This window comes from Pimephales promelas, chromosome 11 (assembly GCF_988280905.1).
Source record: "Pimephales promelas chromosome 11, fPimPro1.hap1.1, whole genome shotgun sequence".
Taxonomy (NCBI): Eukaryota; Metazoa; Chordata; class Actinopteri; order Cypriniformes; family Leuciscidae; genus Pimephales; species Pimephales promelas.
This window is the reverse complement of record NC_142779.1, coordinates 3,481,772-3,508,476: the sequence shown is the minus strand read 5'-3', so window position 1 is coordinate 3,508,476 and position 26,705 is coordinate 3,481,772. Positions and strand designations below refer to the sequence as shown.

Here is a 26,705-nt window from a genome sequence, read left to right as displayed (position 1 = left end):
GGCGCTTTCACCGACTTAACGTGGTAAATAACAAAATGATTAGACCATTTTGACCTTATAAGAGGTTACATATGAAATATATGTTAATAAAATCACATATTTAATCAAGTAAGTTAGGCTATCAAGATGAAAGAAATCCGCGTCTGACTTATGCTAGGCTTATAACATTCCGCGGCCAGTTCTTTCTAACGTTAATCTGTTAACGTACGTAACTCATATGGTTTGCATAAAAATATGAATTACTAACCAGATATGTATGGCGAAAACGTTGCCGACAGCGACGCGATGCACGGCCTGCGCGTTCTTACAGAGAGAAGGGAACTGAAGAGTTCTTCATAAAATGGCAGCTGGTTGTGGTTATTTTTCGCGGTCATTTCGTACTAATGTATTTGAATTTACAGTAACATGCCCCAAATGGCTACATTGAAGAGTAGCCTATCATATACATATTATATTAAAATGTCTAGAATAGATTAAATTGAATGTAGAAATCGTGGTCAGCTATTCTAAAAAACTTTAAAGTTATTAGCTAGAATCCGTATACACATTATAAGAATTATTAGCCTACTTACCAGATGAAGAAGTTGCAGGTCGGCAGAAAAGACAGCAGCACCACTGACACGACAGAGAAACTCTTCCAAAGTCAAATATGCTTTCATGCACACCCCACTGACATAAATTATGTCATAAATTATGACTGTTAATGGTCAACCAGTGCTACATTTTTATTTTAAATGTAAGAATAACATTAGTAGGCTAGCAATTTTTCCGTGGAACTGTGTGTGGTGTTTTTCGCGGTCAATTTGCACTGTAATTAGATTAACAGTAACTGATAATTTCCCAGAATGCATTGAAATTCTACAGTAACATACTGTCAACTGTGTGCACAGTACATAACTGTTGAAAAAACAATTTAATACTGTGAAAACAACTAAATCTACTGTAACTTACTGTACATAGATTATACAGTAAGAAACTGTTGAGAAAAACAGTATAATCCTGTGAAAACAACAGAAATCATTTACAGTGTACATTTAGTCATTTAGCAGACTATTTTATCCAAAGCGACTTACAACTGAGGACTAAACCAAGCGAGTCATCGTGAAGAGGCAAAAACAACGCAAGTGCTCAAAATACAAAGTTCAGACATTGCACGGGGTAGCATAAGCCAGATAAGCAAGGATTTCAAAGAAATTGACTTTTTTTAGCCTATAACTGATAATAAATAATAACTAATAAAGCATCCAATGAGGTTCATTGAGAGAATTGATCCGAAATCTACACAAATTCAAAACTCTCTTACATTTGAGTTTTTTTAAATGTTATTTCAGTTTAATTTACTTTATTATTTCTATAATGTGGAAAATAGAAGTAATAATAAAAATTATTACATGTGTTCAGCCTTTAGACTGATAATGTATAAGTTAAATTCGACTTAAAATGGCTTGTCAAACAAGAAGAAATGTAGGGCGGGGCTTGGTTTTGCCCATGGGAAATTAGTTGCTTGTGGTTTGGTTAGTCTCATTTGAGTGATCAATATAGAATAGAATAGAATAGAATAGAATAGAATAGAATAGAATAGAATAGAATAGAATAGATCATCTCTCTCTCTCTGTCATAAATGAGTTGCATGAGACAACAAACTTTACTCTGGCTGTTAACAAAGACAAACATCAGCTGTTTTGTAGTGTGGATGCACTCCTTCCCTTTGTGAGATTCCTCAGCTCCCATCAGAACAGCTGCACTTCCAGATTTTCCAGAAGGATCTCACAATGTCTACTTTTCAAGGACATGTTTTATGCTACAGTTTTAGTTTTCTGCAATTTTCGGTCACTATCGTGTGCTGAAGAAGTTTGAAGTTTTCTAAACTGAACTGAAATCTTATCTTTACACACTGGCACTAAAAATATGGCAAGTATGATCATGTTCTTATTTAAAAGTCTTTCTAAAAGTGAATAAAGCATGATATCATTTCATTAGGAATCTATCACTGTGACCCATGTGGCAAGTGACCGCATATGAAATCAACATGAATTAAATACTGATATTTTTACACTCGATACACATTCTTGCGTTTCTTATTTTGCATGATTCCTCAGTGGATATTATTGTAAAGAGAAAGTGCTTGTCATAATCTTAATGTTGATTACATTTAGTCACTATTTTGATAAAATCACTATCAGCTCTGGCTTTATTCTTAGGAAACTTTTAATGATTTCTGACTCAATTCTAAATGTTGAAAAAATACAGGGAATTACTTTTGCAAATGTCGTTTCATGTTTTTATGGAGGACTAAAAATGACAAAAGGTAAAATAAATAAATAAAAGTATAAATAAATGAAGAAATATAGTGAAAATAAATACATTTTGGTAATATAAATGCCTATTTCTGTATTTTTACACGTATTTATTTATGTATTTATGGATTTATATGTGTATTTATTTACATATTTATACATTATTTACACATGTATGCATTTATTAATGAATTTCTATATTTATTTCTATACATTTATTTATTTATTTCTACATTTATTTATTTATTTATGTATTTCCACATTTCTACATTTATTTATTTATCTATTTATTTTTCCTTTTGTCATTTTTAGTCCTCCATACGTTTTAGACCCACTGTGTGATTTCATTTAAAATACAATTTAACAAATGAGTCCCGCAAACAAGATGATGTTCATTTTCAAAGCACTTTGAATGCCGTCTGTCTTGTTTACGTCTGTAGGTTGGGTTCTGTGTCAGATGAATTTGTATGTTTAAAATAGTACTGGCAACCGTGTTGTGTTTGTTTGGGCTGCCGCTTGAATATAACTACGTGGAGAGACTCTGTTTGCACTTATACAGTCCGACCGCTTCCACCTACACTCTGTCTAGTCTAAAACCAGCCGTGGTTTGAGTGAGACAGTCCCTCCATGGAAATGAGGTTTAACAAGTAAACATCCAGAGAGAGTGAGAGGAGACGAAAACAAGCACTTCTTGGGTAATATAACTCAGAAGGACAACTGTTGATACCATCTGCTTTAAAAATGAGTGCAACAAACAAGAGGCTTCGACAGCATAGTGTCGGCCCAGATCCGGCCCACATCTGGAATCCACGTGTACCAGCTCAAGTCATACCGATCCAAGAGATGAGGGGTGAACGGAACGACTCAGTGTTTGCTCCGGGACGAGTGTTATGGAAATTCAAATAAAATATAGTTCACTTTGGATGGAAAGAATCTCTTTTAAACAAGCAATTGATATGAAAGAATATAAAATGATTTATGGGTAAATGTGAGTCATCATCTTTATGAAATAAAATTACTGACACTGTTTTTCTAAGGTCATCTGGAAAGAGATTTTTTTTTTTATTGTGTCTGTATATACATTGTCTTTTTGTATACTTCTAGTTGTATGACTGTTGTATTGCTGTAATTTTTAACTCTTTTTTAAGAGCCTAATAACATCTGGCAAAGGGACTACCAATGAAAACTAGCCTTTGGGCTAATTTGGGTACATTTACATTTAAGAATGCTTATTAATGTACACGGTCCCTTTTCTAAATAATTAAAAAAATTAAAAAAATTAAAAAAAGAGGGGTGCTGTAAAAGAAAGCTGCATTCAATCAGTAAAAATTATATATATCATGATAAAGACTCACCCCCCTTTAAAATAATCACATTTTGTTGCTTTGCAGCGTGAAATGAAGATGGACACGGTTTTTGTTTTACTCAACATTCAAGTGAAAGATGTAACACCAACATGTCAGGAAAAAAAAAACAACTAAAAAACAGTCAATGAGATAGAATTTTTTTATTAAATGTATATTAAATAAATATATATATAAATGTAATATATATATATATATATATATATATATCTTTTTAATATCTGTGGCATACATGGAGCTCTGTTCGGGAGTTGTAAATGAATTTCTGATTTTGGATGTGGAGCTCTACGTGCCTGAAGGCACATTGAATCTGTGTACGTGTCGTACCTGGCAGGACACAGAAACAGGAGCTGTGAAATGAAATCAGAGCCGCTCGGTCACGCCTCGCCTGTGTCTACTTAGAGGACATACAGTATTTAAACCACAACGCCCTACGCCTGCATGACAATGCCTCACCAACTCTAAAAAGATTGTGGCGACACCCCAAACATCTCACAAACTTTAGGAAATGCATATCAACAAATTCATATCAACAACTGCCAACCTAACTGAGAAAAATGTAAAAAAAAAACAAAAAAAAAAAACATTCATACTGTACATGGCACTGCTGTTTACCCAGCATGCTTTGTGGATGGGCTCACATAAGGAAGGAAGGAGTTTGAGCTGATTGTTTGCAAATATAATTATAAAGGTGTGCATGTTTAGGTGGTGCGTTCACAGTTGATTGTAGTTGCAGACTGTAAATTTGCATGTTATAATGTTACCATTTTCAAGATTTATAGTTAAAATTTAAATGAAATGACATTGCAGCTCCTCATAAATCCAGCAGGTAGGAATAAATAATCTAATAAAGCTAGATGAATCCCGCACACTACGGAAGAGTATTGCATTCACTTGAGAAAAAAAAAATCTACTGTTTTTCTGAATTAACGAGATAATTATCTCACAGTTACGAGATCATTTTTCATGGAAAAAAGTTTTTGCTCTGTTTTTCTGAATTAATGACTTTATCTCAAAATTCTGAGTAACTCATTAATACATAAAAACAGAGTGAAAAAAATGTTTTTCAATAAAAATGTCTCATAATTCTGATATATTAACTCGTTAAGTCAGAAAAACATAGCAAAAACTTATTTTCCATGAAAAATTATCTCATAATTCTGAGATAATTAACTCGTTCATTCAGAAAAACAGAGCAAAAACTTTTTCTTCCAGAACAAAATATCTCCTAAGTCTGAGATAATTAACTCGTTAATTCAGAAAAACAGAGCAAAAACTTATTTTCCATGAAAAATTATCTCGTAATTCTGAGATAATTAACTCGTTAATTCAGAAAAACAGAGCAAAAACTTTTTCTTCCAGAACAAAATATCTCCTAAGTCTGAGATAATTAACTCGTTAATTCAGAAAAACAGAGCAAAAACTTATTTTCCATGAAAAATTATCTCGTAATTCTGAGATAATTAACTCGTTAATTCAGAAAAACAGAGCAAAAACTTTTTCTTCCAGAAAAAATATCTCATAAGTCTGCGATAATTAACTCGTTAATTCAGAAAAATAGAACAAAACTTTGTTTTCATGAAAAAAGATCTCATATTTCTGAAATAATCAACTCGTTAATTCGGAAAAAAACAGTAGTTATGTTGTAGCACAAAGCATCATTAATACAATTGAAGAGTTCAGATGCAAAAGCCTCTAAGTGCCATTTGAAATTTTCTTCTAGAATGATCATTTTTATCAAGCTTATTCAAGTTCAGAAATTTCACTTAAATGACAATTAATAGGTATTCATTGCAATTTAAGTGAAATTACTGAACTTAAATATACAAGCTTAATAAAAATGATAATTCTAGAAGAAAATTTCAAATGGCACTTAGAGGCTTTTGCATCTGAACTCTTCAATTCTAAATGATCAGAGATAGAATGTGTGTAGCCATGTGAATGCAAATATTAAAATTATCCATTAAAATTTGCATTAATTTGAATTGAAATGTAATTGAGGTATTTTTAAAATCTGATTAAGAATGTTATAACAACAGAAATTAACGAACCGGAACGAAAGCATCGTCAGATAGAGATGTTTACTCAGACAAGAGCACATTTCACGGATCTCGCAGAAAGCATGCACGCAAGCATCGAGCGGACCGTCCCTACACCCTGTAATCTACAGGCATGACCAGGGTCTTCCTGCTGAACCTTCTGAGGGAGGAGTATCCTGACATCCAATCAAAACACAATGCTCCATTGTCCTCATCCAACTATCACCTGAGGCACAGCAGTCAAAGACAACAAGAGGAAACTTGGTACAGCGACCCACTGACCCATGCTGGGACTTTGTTTCGTATTGCTATGGAATGGGCCAAAGACATCCTAGTGAACCAGCGGACAACATATCATCCAGGCTCAAAGACTGGACTATCTCAAAATCAGAAATCAGACATCAAATCGTTCAGCACACTTCTTTCGCACTATATGGGCTCTCTCACACACCCAGTGCAATGAAGCGCCAGAAGCGACTCAAACTCTCGAGTCTTATCATTTTCACGCACTTATCATTTTCACGTCCTAACAAGGTGTGTTCAATGTTGGCGCGTTGCTATTTTGAAACCGACTGAAACCTGTTCTAAAGTCAATGACGCAATTTTTAATTTTTTTTTATTAAGTAATAATAAAATGCCCTGAGGATGGTTTTGTGGCCGAAAGCTTGGCTATTAAATTTGCTTAAAGGACTCAAGTGTGCGGACAGTTTATTTATTTTTTGAGTTGTCAAGTTGTATCTGTCTGGCACCTTGTTTACCATGAGTGCGGTGAAACTGCTTCAAATATTATATTTTTTTTTATTAAAAGAGCGCGTTAAATGTGCGCATAGCGGGTCCACAGCGCGCGCTGCACTGTGCTTATTACACACACAGGCACGCGCAGCACACAAACTAGCCAAATATAAAAGATAAAAGGATTACAATGTAAAAGATTAATATTGTGTACATAAAGATATGGAGCATCACATTTCATTCACATTTATCTAGTAAAGCTTTGGCCATCAATTTGATGGCCATCTCAATCATTCGACGAGCACAGTTAAATCGGCTGAGACAGAGCAGCCTAATTTAACTTTTGGTCATCAAAACTTAAAACTTAAAAACTTTTTTTTTCATCAAAAAAATAAAATAAAAAATACTTGCAGCAATATTTCTCTAACCTCCATTCATGATTAGTGTTGATGTTAGTGTTGAGATACCTTTGTGAGGTAAAAACAAAATGATAGGCCTATTTCAAATGTGCTCTCCTATGCAGCTTGAGAAAAGATGAAAAAGGATTTGTTCTGAGTCTGACATAGTACAGATCAGGCAAAATGGTGAGATAAAGTGGTAGAAATAAGGTCTCAGCAGTAAAATCAAATGCAGAACCAAGTTGCAAATTAGGCAGTGTTGGGAGTAACGCATTACAAAAGTAATACATTACAGTAACATATTACTTTTTGCTGTAACGCAGTAAGGCAAATCAATTTTCAGTAATATTTTACTCGTTACATGTTCAGTGAGGCTTGTATTACAGTTGTATTACAGTGTATTTTCTGCTTTTACTTCTTAAAGGCAACAGACTGTGAAAGTTTTTAAGCAGTCTTAGTGCCAGTTCAGAGCGGTCGCGTCTGTAACATTGTTTTTTCCTCATAAATGCGAACACGAAAACTAAAATAAAATGGAGACTGGAGAGCCAACCCTTCCTCATCCGATTTGCGCTGTGTAATTAACAGAATTACAAAAAATGTATTTTGCCTCCTATTTTTTTTGTCACGCATGAATGTGTGTCTTTTCCCTATTAAAAATAAAACATAGACTGATATTTGTCTAATGTCTGGAGTCCTTTAAGGAAGTAGCCTATATATGTTTCAATACATGAATTTTCTGAGAATTTTTATTTCAAGTTTTGACTGCAAATGTAATGTCCATAATGCTGGACTTCCCCAATTTTAAATAATTTATCCTCAACTAGTTTTGTGGTGTAGCAGGTCTACGTATTTTATAATGTTAACTTCAAATAATACTAATAGCCTAATTTAAAGATAAGGCAGCATTGGATCTGGACGGTAAGGAGAATAACACTGGAGTTGGAAGAGGTGTGTCGCGATTCTGTAGGTTCGTGGATCTGAGTCGTGTGGCGAATCGCGATTTCGGTTTCATATTGCATATCGTTACAGCCCAAAAGTTAAGTTCTACTTAGTTATTTTGGTGAAAGTAACTCAAAAGTATACATGAGTAATGTAACGCATTACAATTCTGGGACAGTATTGTAAGGTAATGATGAATTACTTTTACAGTAACAAGTAATACCTAATGTATTACAGTTTGGAAGTAACTTGCACAACACTGAAATTAGGCATAATAAACACACAACATCTAAAGTCAATACCTCATGACGTTTGCCCTCTAGGCCAGTTCTCACAATAGCCTGACTCTTATACGGTTAGTCTTATGATCTTCCGTTTAAACCACCCATGGCAGAAATTATCAAACATTCTTCATGCAACATTAAAACGTTTACAGAATACAAGGAAACCTACATATAATAAACTAAACCACAATTCCATGAAGGCATACACAGAACAAGTCCGTCATGTTTTTTACCTGAACTTGTGCGTGTGTCTGTGTACGTGAGTTATCGTTAGCCTATGTCTCTCATTTATTTCATCCGTATTGACAGCGGGGAGACAACGTAACGCTTTTTGAAGGTTTAGAGTATTTATTTTTTCCCACATGTCTAGTACAATTATGTGGTTTTGTTTTCTTAATATATGTGTAGGCCTATACTTTTTTTCTTGATTTAGCCTAAAAGAATGGAAGTGAAATGTGACAACATGCCCCATAGGTGGGGTACACTGTAACATCACCATGTGAGTATGACAGCTTAAAATGCTATCTCATCTAATCCAAAAAATACAATTCAAAGCAAAATATTTTCTTAATAAAATACAAAAATTAACTTTTTCATATAAAATAATGTAATTTTTTAATAATCAAAAATAAACAAACACACTGGAAAACACTATACAGCATTCAAAACAAAATAATAATTAGGCTAATCATTTCTGAACATTAATTAACTTTCAGTCTTTATTTACATGTTTCTCATGTTTTCTCAATAGAATGCGTTATATTGTGCGCCGCACTCCCCTAGAGAAGAAGATTTCTTTAAAGTTGCATCAGGTGGTGTTGTAACTACAATAATAATATGATGAATGAATATGATGGAGGTGGTATTGTACAATAATAAGAGCCGGTGTCTGGAGTCAAAACCTAACTATGATTGTTGTGAATTCTTTACATTTTATGTCTTTAAGTATTATCTACTGCTGTATTATATATCCTTCAATGGTGTATTATGTAGAATACTTAATACTTTGTACATATAATACGTGTGTCTGGTGCGGCTGAGCTTCGGTTACAGTCTGAGGGAGACGCACGCTGTACAAAACAGTCTTCACAAACATGTCTAAGGATTTCCACACAGAGGAAGCCATATTTATTTGAACCCGAATACACGGACGCACCAGACACACGTCACTGAACGCGGATCCACAACAGAACCGGAAGACAATACAATGCTGAATAAAGTCCTAGGTTTTTTTTTTTTTTTTTTTCTCGATGCGTCAAAACATTGTAACTAACCCACTGATGTCACATGACTACTTTGATGATGTCTTTATTTCCTTTCTGGACAAGGACAGTATACCATACATACATTTACAACGAAGCTCTCGGACTAAATCTAAAATATCTTAAACTGTGTTCTGAAGATGAACGGAGGTCTTGGGACGACATGAGGGAGAGGCATTTATGACATCATTTTCATTTTTGGGTGAACTAACCCTTTACTGTAAGAATATTAAGGAACCGGCATTCAGTGGGGCAATCCCCAACAATGATTTTCTCTGATTCTCCTCTGAACTCTGGCAACAACAAGTCATTTTCACCCACAGAACTACCACTCACTGGATATTTCCTATTTTTCGGAACATTAAATGGACAGTTGTGTGAGTAGATCAGTGGTTTGGCAACAACAACCATCAGTCTTAACCATGCCAACACATGCCTAAATGGATTGAGCTGAGCTAATATATAAATATCTATAATGTATATACACGAACAGTTCAGATGCAAAAGCCTCTAAGTGCCATTTGAAATTTTCTTTTAGAATGATCATTTTTATCAAGCTTGTATATTTAAGTTCAGTAATTTCACTTAAATTGCAACGAGGAGTTTTAATTTTTAAGTGAAATTACTGAACTTGAATATATAAGCTTATAGATAAAAATGATCATTTTAGAAGAAAATTTCCAATGGCACTTAGAGGCTTTTGCATCTGAACTCTTCACACACACACACTTACTCAAGGGTTAAACATCACGAGTCACACATAAAGGGCCTGTTTACCATTTTCACAAACGATCTGTTCTTCAAAATCTATATATTTTGTTCAGTCAAGTGACTCTATAAATTTCTTCAGACGGCTCTCTAAGTTGCTTTGTTGTCTGAATCTTCTGGTGTTCTGACTTTCTGTGTCCATATGTTTAAAGCGAACTAAAAGGTTTTGTTTATTTAACATTGTCTGCTGTTTTCCTGATGCTATAGTTATGAGGAATGACAATGTTTTCACATCTGTTCTTCCGTTCCTCGGCTCACTGGTCCCGAGTCTCCGCTGGACATTGCCGATGTTTTTATAAAGGCCCACTTGTGGAATCTGCAGCTTTTCAGCGCTTCCTTCACATGCTCGGCCCTGAACTCTCTGTAGTTTTCACTCTGTCACGTAATGTTTTCGTGACCCCCAGCTTATGTCCCAGTGAGCGATGGGAATCAAACAGTAGGTGCCGCTCTATTTGAGACGGTTTTCTATAAACACGGATGTTCAGAAATCCCAATGTATCTGTCAGCCTTACATAAATGCGCTTCATGGGCTTTGACACTTATGTTCAGGGTCTAAAATGAACACACTAAGTGCCAAATGTGGATTAAATCCAGCACTGTTGAATGTTACACTCTTAGAAGAAAAGGTTCTATCAGCGCTACGTATTTGGAACCCCTAAAGTTTCGAATAATAAGAACCCTTTAGGGTTCTTTGGAACCAGAAACAAGGTTCTATGGAATCTTTTGCGTTCATTCATTATCATTTGTGTTGTTTCCGGATTTAATATTTCATATTATTGACAAACTTCCCTAAAAGACCCTAAAATGTATTTATTAATGCATGTGAATGATCACAAAATTCCAGATATGGGGGTTAGAAAATGTATATATTTATATCATTTTATTTAGTTAATCAATATCACATGAAGAGTGCCATTTCAGTTTTTATCCCTCTAAAAATCAGCATGATTAAATTAAGTTACTACAACAGTTTAATTAACAATAATTTAATTACAACTACAACATGTAGCAGAATAATGTAAAATATGAATGAATAATAGCCTATAAAGAACCTTTGTGTCAAAAGGGTTCTTTCTTGTCATTATAGAACTTTTTTTTAGCATAAAAAGGTTCTTTGGAGTTGAGTAAAGAACCCTATGCTTCATATATAGAACCCCAATGAACCCTTTTTTCTAAGAGTGTATGGGTTAACTGCATTGATAGACTAATAATTGCAATTTTGGAGGTAAATGAAATGAAAAGAAATTCAGGATGGATGGATTTGCACATCTCTGCTATGCAGTTTCATACGAATAACAACAGCCATGTTGCCTTAGTAAACCCAATATCTATTCACTGTTTGTCTGACTAAAACCTGAGCACTTTCCAACAGCAAACTTTCTGAGATGAAGCTTTCACTCCTGTGTTTATTCCACTGGCCTCATTTATCTATCAAAACATATCCCTGCTTATTATTCCACAGAGAGTGAAAAATGAATTGCATAGCCGTCATTCATCAAATATTTGCAGGGTTTAACCTTGTTTTCACAGGAATGGAAAGGCCCGTTCCTTAAGACGATTGATCCCTCTCATTCCTCCCATACTTAACAGCCAGGCAATGGGGTCTCCTGGCTCGTTCCCATATAAAAGACACGGGTCATGTGGGTCTTCTCAACACTTGAGGAACAAAGTGCATTGGGTGGAGTGGGATAACCGAGAGGTCAGAGGAGGTTAAGAATGTCTAGCTAATTCATTTGAGGTTATTGGTAGTGGAAGGTCATCGCTGCACCATGTGTTACATGTCTTAACCTCGCGGGCGTAGATTTAATGTTTAATTGGGGCCCCATAAATATTAGTGGGCACATTAAAGGTGAAGCGTAAAATGTATGCAGCACTTTTGCAAACAATAACAAACAGGTCTCTAATCATAAGCCACAGCAAACAATGCCCATGCTTGATTGACAGTTTAGGTGCTAATATGTACATTTTAGGTGCTGATATGTACATTTCAGGTGCTAATATGTACGTTTTAGGTGCTGATATGTACATTTCAGGTGCTAATATGTACATTTCAGGTGCTGATATGTACATTTCAGATGCTAATATGTACATTTTAGTTGCTGATATGTACATTTCAGATGCTAATATGTACATTTTAGGTGCTGATATGTACATTTCAGGTGCTAATATGTACGTTTTAGGTGCTGATATGTACATTTCAGGTGCTAATATGTACATTTCAGGTGCTGATATGTACATTTCAGGTGCTAATATGTACATTTTAGGTGCTGATATGTACATTTCAGGTGCTACTGCTAATATGTACAATTTAGGTGCTGATATGTACATTTCAGGTGCTAATATGTACAATTTAGGTGCTGATATGTACATTTCAGGTGCTAATATGTACAATTTAGGTGCTGATATGTACATTTTAAACGAGTTCGAACAGGAGATTCACGATCACAGAACAGAGGCGAGCATTTGAGCTTATAAAAGTTAAACATTGTTTTTTGTTTTTGTTTTTTTAAATGAGTGATCGTTTCGCTTGATAAGACCCTTATTCGTTGTCTGGAATCGGTTAAAGCCCTTTGAACAGTTTGCAGTTTGCACTGAAACTGTCTTTTTGACCTTGAACCGTTTGGACCCCATTGAAGTGCATTATATGGAGAAAAATGCTGGAAAATTTTCATCAAAAACCCTAATTTCTTTTCGACTGAAGAAAGAATGACATGGATATCTTGAATGACATGGGGCTGAGTAAATTATCAGCAAAAGTTTTTTTGTTGTTTTTTTTTTTAAGTGAACTGCTCCGTTAAGAGCTACATTCAGAAATTTGGTTTTGGCATAACCACTGGGGCATCTGAGGTCACATTCTCTAGCAGCACCAATGAAACATTGTTAGTTTCTTTGCATTTCACTGCATCGAATGACGCTTCTTATAACAGCACAATCATGACATGTTAAAGAAGAATCTGCCAGATATTTTGGGATTTTCTCACGAGATCGCCTGTGGAGATCTGACCTGAAACAGCATGTGAGCTGCGTACAAATCCGCTCATTCAACAACTGACAAGTCTTTTTCGGTCACTTTATTTATTCAAAATCTGACAAAGCACTAGCATGCCTACTTAACCCAGCTGGCATTTCAACGTCGATTCACTGTTGAATCAACACAGACGCCAGTGTTGGATAACCGATGAATTTTGAGGTTGAAATTTTATATTTCTATATTGAATCTAGTGAGTTAACAACACCACTTCAACTATTTGGTATTCAGTGTTGTTTTGACGTTGAATTCATGTTTTTTTTTTTTTTTATTCAATAACATTTAAACGTCTAATGACAGTCGAATGCCAGCTGAGAATAGTCGTTTCTTAATTGTCTTAGTAAATAATTTAACGCACTATTAGTAGCCTATGCAGAAATCTAATAAGAGCTAGATTTCAAACACAGTCCAATGTCGTGACTCGTGACGCAGACAGTGTTCCTCCTGAGCGCGTGCACAGCTGGGTTATGGGTTACTGTCATTGTCTACAGTGCTGCTTACATGTGGTACTTACATGGTTCTTCGCGTTTTCCGAAACGTCCTGCATGTCATTGCGCAGAGTTTGCAGAATGTGTTCTGTGTGAGTGTCAGACTGCTGTCACAGCTCTGAATGTGATGATGACTGCGTCGATGTAGTGTGAAGTTGCTCCAAATTCCTCTCCGAATCAACGACGCTCACAATGGATTTCAGCCTAATAAGCGCTGCATGCTTTACATCATTATCCGTTTGGATTAAAAATCGTCAGAAACACGTCATTACAATTGATGCATTTTAGAAAAATAACAAATACAGAGTTAAGATGCAAAAGCCTCTAAGTGCCATTTGAAATTTTCTTCTAAAATTATCATTTTTATCAAGCTTATATTTAAGTTCAGTAATTTCACTTAAATGACAATGAAGATTACCTATGAATTGCCATTTAAGTGAAATTAGTGAAGTTAAATATACATATATAACTCTTCAAATAATTATAACAAATTACAATTAATTACAGTGCAGGAGGTAACAATCTGTGAGAGTATGAAAATTAACGTGGGTGTATGTTTTCCAATTAAATTTATATAGGCTACATTAACAAGTGTGCTGGGATTGTGATTTTTGTTTTTTACACAAAAGTACACGTATTCCTAAAGTCTTTCAATCTGAGCTCATTAAACTGGCTTTGCTTTGCAATATAAAAATGCCTTTCCAGCTCACGTTCTCAGAACGTTTTCCTGAAACGTCTTATTTGGACGTCCCTTTGTTTTTTGTTTTTTTTTTTTTTTAAATGCTACTAACCATAGATATGTTATCTATGGTTATCTATCTACTAACAATGTTCCAAATGTAACATTCCCAAAATTATAGAATAGAATGTTCCCTTAAAGGGACAGTTCACCCTAAAAGGAACGTTCTGTCACAATTTACTCACACACCTGTATGAGTTTCTTCGTTTAGGTTGAGTTTGATTACCAAAAACAGGACACTCCCAGCACTGAAACTGTCTTTTGGACAGCTTTTGGACAGCTGTCTTTTGGACCTTGAACCGTTTGGACCCCATTGAAGTCCATTATATGGAGAAAAATCCTGGAATGTTTTCATCAAAAACCTTAATTTCTATAAGTTAGAGCGTTCTTGTGAAACTTTTTTCAAACGCAATTAAAGTGTGTTTCTCGTCACTTGCACTTTGGGGTCTCAGAGGTTGTCCGACGCTTGAGGGTGTGTGTTATGTGCATTATGTGCATACACAAAGGAATTATGAATCTGAACTAATCAGAGAACAATGTCGAAGACAATAGCACTGGAGAGCTTGCGTATAATGAATGGATATTGTTTTTGTCCGTTAGTAATATTCTTATGAAGGCAAACTTTATTTGCAGGGGTTTCCAGCTGCTCACCGAGTGTTTTTGTTCACATCTCCTATTCAGGGACATACAAGGATATTTGTAATCTGCAGACTCTCTTAAACTAGTAATGTGTAATGACTACAACATTAAGCGCTGGAATTTAATATATTTTTTATAATGCACCACCAAGATGAAGTGTTGATTTGGATGTGATGGTTAGAATTGACGTATTCGTCCCCCTGCACACCCAATCTTTATGAAGTTTGAAGAATGACCCACTTACGGAGATCAAATCCATGTAATTCCTCTATAATCAGCATGATTTTGCAGAGGATTAAACTTTTTATAACCATTTTCTCTTTCTATGGGCCACATAATGTCAAATCTCGGCCTCCAGTGAGAATTACACGATCCACATGGCTCTGTTTTATGAGTCCTGCATGTTCACATAGCCCTTTTAAAGAATGCAAAGATTAGATCTACAAAACACTCATTTTAGAGACAACATTTGCAGCCACATGCACTAACTTGACATTTCTACACAGCACAATTATGCAAATTTTAAATTAAATAAAACTTGATTATCTACATTTATAAATGGTATGTATAAATAACTTTGCTAATACTGCCATCTATTGGTTATTGGTTATACTGTTGTTGGTTCCTCTAAATAGATATTGCAAATAATAATATAATAACGTTGGCAATACTACCATCTACTGGTTTAATGTGGTACTGTTTTTTTGACACGATTTGGAATTTATTGTAGTATTTACATTATCTAATAAATTATTAATTATAATTATCGTATTTTATAAATAGTAGATCGAAAGAAATATATCAATATAATTTAAAAATATTATATTAATATATTTCTTATACAAAACGCGTTAATTTAAAAAATAATATAAATTAAATGTAATGTTTACCTAAAATAAACAACGCTGGAAATGCTCCGTTTTCTAAATAAAAAGCCTTAAAAAACAATGTTATTGTTAATCAATATATATATATATATATATATATATATATATGTTATTTTTTATACAAAATAGTCGTTAAATTAGTAAATAGTAATGTGCTCCAGATTCATAGTTTCGTGTTGACGAACTATCGTGATTAAGTTTAATTTCAATTTAAAATGTGTGTACATTTATTTGTACATAATGTTACTAAATGTTAGTCAATGTAAAGTCTTTTATACATACATTTCAGAACGCCTTGATGATGATGTTACGGACTTTTATTTTGAAGAAAAAAATCACCCGGAAAAAGAAGCTCTGTACAGTACATGTGAATGTTGTGGTTCATAGATGTCAACTGAAGGCTGCAATAAAGTTGTGTTTGAGGACACTATTTGAATAGTAAATGCTTTTATCCTCCTTTAAATGCGGCACTTGAGTGGAGATGGCAGTCGTTTGCTTTAGTAAGAGTCTTCAGCTGCTGAATGTGACACTGTTTAAGAGTGCAGGAATCATTAGAGGATCAGTATGCAGATGTCCAGCCATTCACAGGACTGTTAACAGCACATTACCACACACTCAAAGAGCCTTACACACATCCCAGTCTGTGCTGGTCACTAAGATACTGTCTGTGGATGAGATCTTCAGCAAGAAGTCTTTACATGACTATCTGAGGAAGAAGGAAATGGAATATAACACATGGTTGGACTCCATCAGTACTGAAAACCAACCACTGGATGATGAGAATATAAAAATGAAAAGGACTAATCTCTCTGCACTTGGGCCTTTGGTACAAAAAATCAAAGAATTAGAGGGAAAACAGAAGGAGTTGGAGGAAACACAGGACTTGCTGAAAGGTAATGAACTGAAAGATGTGCTTAAATTGAAAAGCTTTCTAGGGTGCCATTTCATTTGCATCTGCATCTCATTTCAGACAATGACCCAGAATTACATGAGCTTGCAGAGTCTGAGAAGGAAACCTGTCTGGCAGCCATTCAAGATCTCAAACAAAAGGTGAGGTGTGAAGTCCTCTCATTAACATGTCAGTCACCTTTATTAAATAAATTACCCTTATTGATTATCATACAGTCTTTGCACAGTCACAGATCCTGTGACTGTATACTAAGTATACTAAGGAATGAGATGAATGATATGTAAACACTTACAGACCTTCTGGGTGGGTCTCACATATCTCACAAGTTTTAATAAAAAAAGAATATATATATATATATATATATATATATACATTATCAGTAAATGTACATGATCTAGAAATGAATATATAGAACTAATTTATTATATTAATACATATACAGTTTATATATGTAATATAAATAATATTAATTTTAAAAGTCTAAGTAAATGTACAAGTTAATAAGTTATGCATTTTTAAACAATAGAGTTAGTGTATCCAATTAATATCTAAATATATACAATTAATTTATATATATATATATATATATATATATATATATATAGGTTTCAAATGAATTTATTTACTGGATAGATTCACTGTATTGTTTAAAAATAAATACATTAATAACACCCAGTTATAATATAACAGTGAATATACATTATACATATACAATATACAACATTAATAGCATGACTTGATAGTGAATATTTGCTAATTTATGTATTTATTATATATTTATTGTTATTACTTCAAGGCATTTAAAAAAGTAGTAAAACAAATTGTCAAACCAAGTAAAAATGCTGTAAAAACATTAAGTTTAAACATAATGTAAACAGACACTCAATACTTAATGTTCTGTGTTCCAGATTTTATCTCTGCTGATCCCAGAAGAGGACTCAGACATGAGTGACCTGGTCCTAGAGGTCACTATGGGGGTCGGAGGTCAAGAAGCCATGCTCTTTACCGCAGAGATCTTCGATATGTATCATTCTTTCGCTGCTTTCCATGGCTGGGACTTTGGGATCCTGGAGGTCATGTCTAGTGAACTAGGTTGACACATTTGTCTACTTCTATCCTGCCATAGGCAAAGACTCTTAATAACTGGTGTCAGTGATTGTGTTTTTGTCATCATGTGCCCTGAACGCTCATTTCCAGTGATGTATTTGTCTTATTTAGGGGGCATCAGGCATGCAACAGCCAGTATCAGTGGTCCACTCTGCTATAAAAAGTTAAAGTTTGAAGCTGGTGTCCATCGTGTACAGAGGGTCCCGAAAACAGAAAGTAAAGGTCGCATACACACCAGCACGATGACCGTGGCCATACTTCCTCAACCCACTGAGGTACACACAAAACTTCAGCTCTAATGGCTATTTAGATAAATGCATGTGTAAATTAGGTGTTATTATCGGTATTTCATGAGAAAGCCTTGTTCTTTGAGCAGTATTCGGGTATAAGTGGTGATTCTTTCTCTTTACCCTCACAGATCTCATTTACCATCAACCCCAGAGATCTGAGGATCGAGACGAAGAGAGCCAGTGGAGCGGGAGGACAGCATGTCAACACCACCGACAGCGCTGTGAGGATCGTCCATCTACCCACAGGTCAGCAATAATTGTCATCAAACCATTAAAGAAAATATGTATATGTAACACAACTGTTGTTGTAATTTTGGCCACGTTAGAGAAGTCAAAGTAAATATGCTTCGAAACTGCTTTATTTTAGGGACATGTACAGTATTTAGTGCATAGAGTGTTTGAAACAAAGTCTATGTGCACAGTTCAGTTCAATGGTAAAGTTGACCCTCTTTAACCTTATGTTGTTAAACTGAATGTACAAAGCTCAAATTTCCACAAAATTAAAAACAACACTAAAATAAGAGTGTGCAGAAGTTGTGTGTTTCTACAGCAATAGTAGTTTTCTTTCAGAATCATTGATATTAAAATAAAGTGATGCACAGTGTCATCAAGAAACAAAAAAAAAACCCACTATAATTCGCAGTAAGTGCTCTATATACATTATACAATATTTACTGATTATGTTCATGTATGAAAGATGTTGACGATTGCATTATGGACAGAGTCAAGTTAAAGTCTCCTTGTCATCGTTACCTTTAACTAATAACATTACATACATAATTGAAGTCAAAACTAAAAATCTTAATGTCAATCCCTGAATAATGTTTTTTGCTGTTATTAATGTATGCTTGTTTAAATATTCTGTCATAAAGTACAGAAACCTAAATTGTATTGTTGGTTTACATAATCAAAATGATGAGTCATGAGTGGGTACCATATCTAGAAATTAAGGCTTTAGATGGTATGAAATTAAAGTCAAAAGTGCTTTTGTGTCCCCACCAATGTTAAAATCAAACCTACGCCCTATATACAGTATATATATATATATATATATATATATATATATAAATGTATACTGTTGTGTGTGTATTAACAGTAATATGTTTTACAATTTTCTATTTGAATGTATATAAAATAGTAATTTATTCCTGTGATGCAAAGCTAAATTATCAGCATCATTACTCTAGTCTTCAGTGTCACATGATAATAATAAATGCCATAAAAACCATAATAAATATCATATGTATCAATAATAGGTTTTCCACAGAAATACTAAGCATCATGTGACACCGAAGATGCTGAAAATTCAGCTTTGCATCACAGGAATAAATAGCATTTTAACAGTTGATTTAGATTGTAATACTTTCCCAATTTATATGACTTTTCCATAATTTGTCCTATTTTCAGGCACAGTGGCTGAGTGCCAGCAGGAGCGATCCCAGATCAAGAACAAAGAGACGGCGATGACACTCCTGCGGGCCAAACTCTACAGCGCCCGGCTGGAGGAAGAGACCAGCAAGAGGTACCAGGCTCGCAAACTCCAGGTACATCCAAATCAACACCTGAAACATGAAAACATGACAATCATTCATCAGTGCATGTTATTCAAAAAAAAAAATAAATCTTTATAATCTTTTAGCAAAATATAATCTTCCTCTGAAGTACCTCATTGGACAACTTAAATAAAGAGCTGTTTTAGCGACATCAATTTGGTATTCTGGCATGCAACACACACATTTATAAATGTAAATATGTATAAGTGAGTTATCTAATATCAGATAATATCAGATTTATGTTAATTATACATAAACTACATTTCACTTCTCTTATTACAGATTGGCACCAAAGGCAGATCAGAGAAAATCAGGACGTATAACTTCTCACAGGACCGGATCACTGATCACAGGATTGGAAAAACCATTCATGACGTGCGTGGATTCTTGCAAGGAGAGGAACTGCTAGAGGAGATGATTGTGTTTTTGCAACAGTTTTCTGAACAGGAATGCCTCATGGACGTTCTCGAGGACAATGATCAGAATCAGTAGATATTTGTGGCAATAAAGAAATGTGTAAAAGTTTGGCTTCGTGGGTGTCAGACTGAATTGTGAACACAGCCATCTAGTCTAAGAAAAGAGAGCAGTTTATCTCGCCATCACTCTCAGGAGCTTCACACACACACTCTCTGCTTTCTCTTGAAGTTCACACTGCACTGTGAAATGCTTTGGTGAGGTGACTAATTACAGCCAGCTTGACTTTTACAGTTGTTTGAGATTTAAAAAAAAAAAATATTTTGTTGAGATTTAACTCACAAAGAGCCATTTTTAGCTCATAACATAATATGTAGACCTGGCTATAAGTTACATTTACACATTTTTTTTTTTTTAATACCAGGATTTTAAATCACAGCTTGTATATAAAAGCTGTTGTAATTTAGTTTAAAATGTAATTTATTCCTGTGATGCAAAGCTGAATCTCTTCAGTGTCACGTGATCCTTTCAGAAATTGTTCTATTTCTTATTATCAATGTTTGTTTTATTATTTTTTTAGAAAGTAAGATTTAAAAAGAAAAATAAATTAGTAGGCTACTTTGATTTAGCCAAGGCATTTTAAAATGATAAAATAGACTGTAAAGATATTTAGGAAATTAATAAATGTTACAAAAAGGTCTATTTTTAATAAATGCTGTTCTTTTGAACTTTCTGTCCATCAAAGAATCCTAAAAGACCACAACCTAATAAACAGTTTCCGCAAAAATAATAAGCAACACTGTGTTTAACATGAATAATAATCATAAATGTTTCTTGAGGAGATTTCTAAAGGATCATTGACGTGACATTGAAGACAAGAGTAATGATGCTGAAAATTCAGCCTTGATCACAAAAACCAGTTCATTTACATTGTAATAATATTTCACAATATCACTGTTTTTCCTGTATTTTTAATAAAATGAATGCGGCCGTGGTTAGAATAGGAGACTACTTTTTAAAAACATTAAAAAACATAAACGTTTCCAAACTTTGCCCGATACTGTATACTCTCGTCTCGGGTTAAACCAATAAAAAAAAAATTTAAAGTCCACTTTTGGTTTATTTAAAAAAGGCGCTTTCCCTCTTCAGCCTCGCCTTTGATTGGGTGGCGCTCTTTAAGCATGTTGACGTTTCGGATCGATCTGCGTCATGACATCACTTCAGTCTTCCTCCGAGCGCGTTCATTGGCTGCGGGTCATTTAAAGGTATTTCACTGTGCTCTGATTGGCCAAACGGTTTTTTCGCCAAATTTCAAATGCATTTGCAAGTGGCGCTTTTTCCCCCGAAGCTCACTAACTATTGTGTTGCCGCTTAAATGCTTACTACCTCTGCAAAAGCGACCAGGACGTGTTTGTAACGACATATGAGCACTATACAAACGTGATTCTATCTTTTAGAGGTAAGAGACGACTACTTTAATATTACGTTTTTGTAGTTTCGTGCCTTTTAAATGGGATAGTTGTAACAGATAGTTGCTAGTTGTCCGGACATTTTTGCGTTCTCTCAATGTGATGGCTTCAGATTTGCGTTTAGTATTGTATTTTTGTCAAATAAAATGTATTTGTTTCTATTATAGAAGGCATTCAAAGAAACCATATGAGCATTTTCGCGTAAAAACATAAATGTAAGTTGTCTTGAAGCTAGTAGCCTCAGTAGTGTGCATCATGAGGAGCCACGTCAGGATCAATGCACTTAGGCGCGCAAACTTATAAGTACAAATAAACGCAATCCTCTGTATAATATCTCAACACATTATCGGGAAATCGAAGTCATGTAGTTTATTATGCATTAATACTATGTTTTTAAATTAAGGCTGTAATGCTTAAAACGTGAGCAGGCTAATGTGCTTCCATTTGAGCCTGAAAAAGGAGGGACCGGCTTGTGTTTCTATGAGTTTATGCAATGTTAGTTCCTTATACAAACGTATATAAGGACATATAACACATCAAGATAGTCTGCAATTACTTAATGCAGTTCCAATATAGGCCTACATTGTGAAAAATGTCTTTCATATTAGGTAACTTATTTGTGTATCTAAGTTTGAGCACATGTTAATATGATACGTCATGTTTTCTGGAATTAAAAAAAAATTAAGTTAGTTTTTACCTAAAACAAGTAAAATCTGCTAAGGGGAAAATAGATTTGAACTTCAAATAGAATTATTACTTATTTTTGTAGTCCATTGGCAGATTTTTTTTTTCTTGTTTTTGGCAAAAAGGAGGGAAGAAGGCTTCATACCTTAATAGGTCGTTTAAAATCTCAAATAAACTACTGTATATTGATTTAAAGAGTGTTAGAGCAAGGGTTTAGAACTTAGTATTGGAAGATAAGAGGGGGAACATTTTTAATTTTGTGTGTACTTGTTACTTTTTGTAAATATCAAACTAGTAGTTTGGCTAATGTGAATTTATAAAGTGTTGGGTTAGTTATGACATACTTTAACATGTCTTATTTCTCAATTCCTCTAGTTTGCGGTCTGAATCGGCCTCATAATGAAGTGTCCAAGCTACAGTGACGATTGTACGGTTGTGTGCCACACGGAGAAAGCTAAATCGGACCTCGGTGAGATGAAGCGCCACACCATTTCTCCACGGAAAACAGCCGCCCCGAGCTCACCGGTGACGGCCATCATCTCCACCCCAATGGAGGCCAGAAGCAAAGGCCCCCACAATAAAGAAAACTACCAGAATAAGCGTCATTCTCTGGAGGTTGCGTCCGACGATGAGGTGATTCTCAGCAGTTGTGGCATAACTGAGGACAGTGGCTACCTTTCCCTCCAAAACAGCCGGTTGGATCACGGAGACGTGGGTGGCTTGGACTCATTGGAGAGGAGTGAAGTGGAAAATGTGTCCTCTCAATCCTTGGACACCGAGTGTCATTCTGCGCCCTGTCTACCCATGCTGAATTTCCAGGAGGAGGTGTGCAGAGAACTGGCCAAAAGCTATAAAAAGAGCAGAAGTTACGACTGGACCGTCGTCAATAAGGTTGCTGTGAATTTCGGGCTGCATAATGTGATCGGTGGGAAGATGGGACTGCCGTTTGTGGACATCCTTTGTGACCTGTTGAAGAAAGACATGAGGCACATTCTCGCAAGGGTCTTGGGCCTGCTGGGAGATTGCGACTTAGTAAGGTAACGTCCTGTTTAGTTCGGTTATTTTTCCCGTGACTTGATCTGACACTGATGTGGATCAGATTGACTGACTCTCTGTTTGGTCCGTTGCAGCTGTAGAAAAGTGAGCCGGACGTGGCGGAAAATCATTTCCCAGGATCATATGGCCCTTCAGCGCTGCAAAAAAGCAGAAAGAACACAAAGGGTAAGAGACATTCAGATGACAACGGGACTGGACCGATCAATTGGTTGATTCAGGCGCCAAACAGAATTAAGTTTGTCAAATAACTACCTCAAGCTAGCTCAAAAACACCAGTCACAAAATAATAATAATAATAAAAGGTGTTCTTACCACGCTTTGATTTGAATTTTAGGGTTTTCTTATATTAAAGATTTAGTTTAGTTTCAATTCCCTTTAATACTCAAACCAATTTTTAAGTTAGGAAGTTTGACAAACGGCAGTTTCACTTCGAAAAGTGAATATTTGTGGTTCGAACATGATTAAAGCCTCCATTATTGTTTTGCTATCTTTCAGTTCTAATTGTTCTTTTTTTGATTCCAGGACTCGGGCCGCCCCGCGGGGTCATTATCACGAGACTTCACCTTGAGCAGGGTGGTGTTCTCTTGCATGCAGACCGTCGCCTCGACGCCCGTTCACAAGACTGTTAAGAAGTCGCAGTGCCAGACGGGTGGAGCGCAAAACTCGCCCAAATCAAGTCGCTTCCAACAGTTTCAAGAGGTAAAAAGAAAAATCCCCCAGTAGCACTAAAATATGGATCCTTTTCACAGGCTGTGATGCGTTTTAACAGTAAACATCCTACATCTAGCTTTCTTTTTTTATTTATTTATATATATATATATACATGTACACTTTTAAAGTGAAAAGAGATATTTATAATACACCTCGTTTACTTCGACATGGAAATGACAGAAAACGTATCAATTCTGTTGCGTGATTGGCTGAGGCCGTGATGGATCTGTCTTGTCTTATGGTGCATTTTCAAAGCAACGATGTACTTAATGGAGTTTTTCCTTTGCTTTTCACATGCAGATGACACCGCTGTCAAAACGATCCCATTCACACGGATTCATAAAATGATTAAATGCGTTGTATTCTGCTAGTTTGCGACTGCTTGCACTAGCACAAAACCTCATTTGGTTAAACTCAGTATTTTCTAAAGACATGCATTGAAAAATTAACACTGAAAAGGCATGGACAGGGTTGTTTTTGCAGCTGATTTTATTGCATATGCATTTGTAGGAGTTTCCCTTTCAAAAGTTATGGGAGGAGTATTTAAATCGTGCAAGGTGCTTTACTTGGGCCCTGTTTACACGAGAACGCTGGCGGGTGAAAGCATAAAAATATTTTATCAGATGTGCCTTTTGTTTACACGACAACGGCGTTTTGGGGGCTTAAAGTGAAACCAGCCTCCAGAGTGGAAATCTTAAAACGCTCCACCGTCGCGTTCACGTGTAAAGTGACCCACCCAAAATGTTTGTCTAAACGCATAAAAAAGCGCCACTTTTGCATTTTCTCTTCAGAATCGCTTCTGTGAAAACATAGCCCAAGATTTGCACCATTATTTACTGCCCCAAAAAAGCACATCTTAAACTAAAGCGACTAACTGGTAGATTATGTTGGTCATTATAGAAATAATCTGGTTGTCTTTATTATTATTTGTGTGCTGTCAGCGCTCTCGCTAATTTGTACTGTTGAGTAAATGTGTCCCAAATCTAGTAATACACTTGTGTGTCACAGTTTTAAAATTCTTAATTTTTATTTTTTTATATGGACTATAGGTGTTTTCAAAAACTTGAACCACGTTTTCAAATGTTAATGTTTCAGTCCCCTATAGCGCTGTTGTGTAAATGAATGGCCAAAATACAGAAGTTTTTCCTTTCCGTCTTGCATAAACACCCTATTAAGTGTCATAGAACATGTTTTTTTTTCTTTTGCTATTGGGGCAAAAGGAAACAAATTATGTTCGTTTCCTTTCACCACTATAGAAGTTTACCCAACTATAATGACTTCTTCTTCTGAGAACTTGGGAAATGAGAATTTAAAAAAAAAAAAAAATTATTATTATTATTATTTATTTATTTTAATACAGAAACGTATCTTTTTTTTTTTTAAGTACATGCACAATATGTTGTCTGATTGTTGAATGCCAGACTGGTCCACAGATTGTGAGCTAGCTTGGGCTGATTGTCGAATATTAGACTGGTCTGTCGATTGTGACCTGGCGTGTGCTGGAGGGGCAAAAGAAAAATGCATGCATGAGTTTAGTTGTGTGTTTGGCAGCTGATTGTAACTGTGGTTTTCTTCTTCTAGGCTGCCAGATCCCTCAAGCAGCACGAGTCTCTGCGACCGTGTGTTCTCTGCGGCTCTCCGGCGCGCTTCGACTCTGAAATGCAGCAGGCCGTGTGCACACGCAAGAGCTGCGCTTTTGAGTTCTGCACGCTGTGCCAGTCGGCCTTCCACAACTCTGACCCGTGCCGAAAATCAGTCCGAGCCTTCACCCCTTCCCAGAAGACCCTCGTCGCCGGCTCCGCTCGAAGCAAAAGAAACGTCCGTCGCCTCTGAGCACCACAAGGGAAAATGTTACAAGAACTTTTTTTTTTTTTAAAAATCGCCTTTGGGTTCTTAAGTGTTTTGAAAGACTTTTAAAAAGTTTTATCTTCCTAAAATGTGAAGTGAATTGTGCACAAAGTGGAATACCTACAATCATCCATTGCCAAAAGATTCAAGGAGGTTAATCAGCCTCTTTGGTGTTGTAAATGTTGTTTTATAAGATTTTATAAAAAAAATTATGAATGTTTTGATGAAATGAGCCTGTCTTGTCACAAATGTACATATTTAAGTGGTTGAATAAAGCCTGTATATTTTAAATGATTTTGTTTTTTGACTGGCAGTATAATTGAGCTCCCAAATATGTAGTGTTTTAGGGTTTAATTGTTTGATGCTTGGCTATTAGAACCAAGAGACTTGCTGATTGCATACATACAAATCTAACAAACCTGGTTATTGGAAATAGTCATACTTGAGATGAGGTTGAATGCATTGCATTATGGGATCCAATTCCCAATACACATTTTTATTAAATTTTAGCTGTATCTGAAGTCACATACCTCCCTATTATGTCGTTGGTGACAGAAATATGTCCATAAAAGAGTAGCCAAACAGTCTCTGGATGAGTCACTGCTTCCAGTGGGATTCTGGGGTGCATATGATGGACACTTTCCTATCCCATGAGGACACGGGAGAGGATTTATGAATGGCAGTGATGCTTGTAGGTCATGAAAATGACATGACAATTGTTGTACATCCAGATTATATTCATACTACACACTTATACCATATAGTTTATTGAAAGGATTTCTGGGACAGGATTACACAA

The 26,705-nt window shown here is 35.4% G+C and overlaps 3 protein-coding genes across 3 annotated transcripts in view; 2 read left to right on the top strand and 1 right to left on the bottom strand.

The window, feature by feature from the left end:
• The window catches only part of slc29a1a (solute carrier family 29 member 1a), a 35,086-nt gene extending 21,380 nt beyond the window's left edge, over positions 1-13,706 (bottom strand). The window contains exon 1 of the mRNA XM_039672268.2: positions 13,626-13,706. The gene's annotated coding sequence lies outside the window, so the exon portion shown is untranslated. The remainder of the gene's footprint in view (positions 1-13,625) is intronic.
• Positions 13,707-16,212: 2,506 nt separating this feature from the next.
• Positions 16,213-20,246, top strand: mtrf1l (mitochondrial translational release factor 1-like). The gene is made up of 7 exons (XM_039671676.2): positions 16,213-16,757; positions 16,835-16,914; positions 17,683-17,866; positions 17,993-18,156; positions 18,300-18,417; positions 19,579-19,715; positions 20,007-20,246. Exons 1-7 carry the CDS (start codon positions 16,346-16,348, stop codon positions 20,214-20,216), a joined length of 1,305 nt encoding a protein of 434 aa, XP_039527610.2. The 5' UTR covers positions 16,213-16,345; the 3' UTR covers positions 20,217-20,246.
• A 1,182-nt stretch (positions 20,247-21,428) lies between these two features.
• fbxo5 (F-box protein 5) lies at positions 21,429-25,926 on the top strand. The gene is made up of 5 exons (XM_039671630.2): positions 21,429-21,597; positions 22,667-23,328; positions 23,422-23,512; positions 23,870-24,046; positions 25,640-25,926. The coding sequence occupies exons 2-5, from the start codon at positions 22,691-22,693 to the stop codon at positions 25,889-25,891; spliced, it is 1,158 nt and encodes a 385-aa protein (XP_039527564.2). The 5' UTR covers positions 21,429-21,597; positions 22,667-22,690; the 3' UTR covers positions 25,892-25,926.
• The last annotated feature ends 779 nt before the right edge of the window (positions 25,927-26,705 follow it).

Bases quoted from the DNA above. Each gene is read 5' to 3' on its own strand.
- mtrf1l (XM_039671676.2), top strand. From the start codon at position 16,346: ATGGCAGTCGTTTGCTTTAGTAAGAGTCTTCAGCTGCTGAATGTGACA. The intron at 17,867-17,992 runs GTTGACACATTT...TGTCTTATTTAG, and splicing joins GGTCATGTCTAGTGAACTAG to GGGGCATCAGGCATGCAACA. The intron at 18,418-19,578 runs GTCAGCAATAAT...TCCTATTTTCAG, and splicing joins GATCGTCCATCTACCCACAG to GCACAGTGGCTGAGTGCCAG.
- fbxo5 (XM_039671630.2), top strand. From the start codon at position 22,691: ATGAAGTGTCCAAGCTACAGTGACGATTGTACGGTTGTGTGCCACACG. The intron at 23,329-23,421 runs GTAACGTCCTGT...GGTCCGTTGCAG, and splicing joins GGAGATTGCGACTTAGTAAG to CTGTAGAAAAGTGAGCCGGA. The intron at 24,047-25,639 runs GTAAAAAGAAAA...TTCTTCTTCTAG, and splicing joins GCTTCCAACAGTTTCAAGAG to GCTGCCAGATCCCTCAAGCA.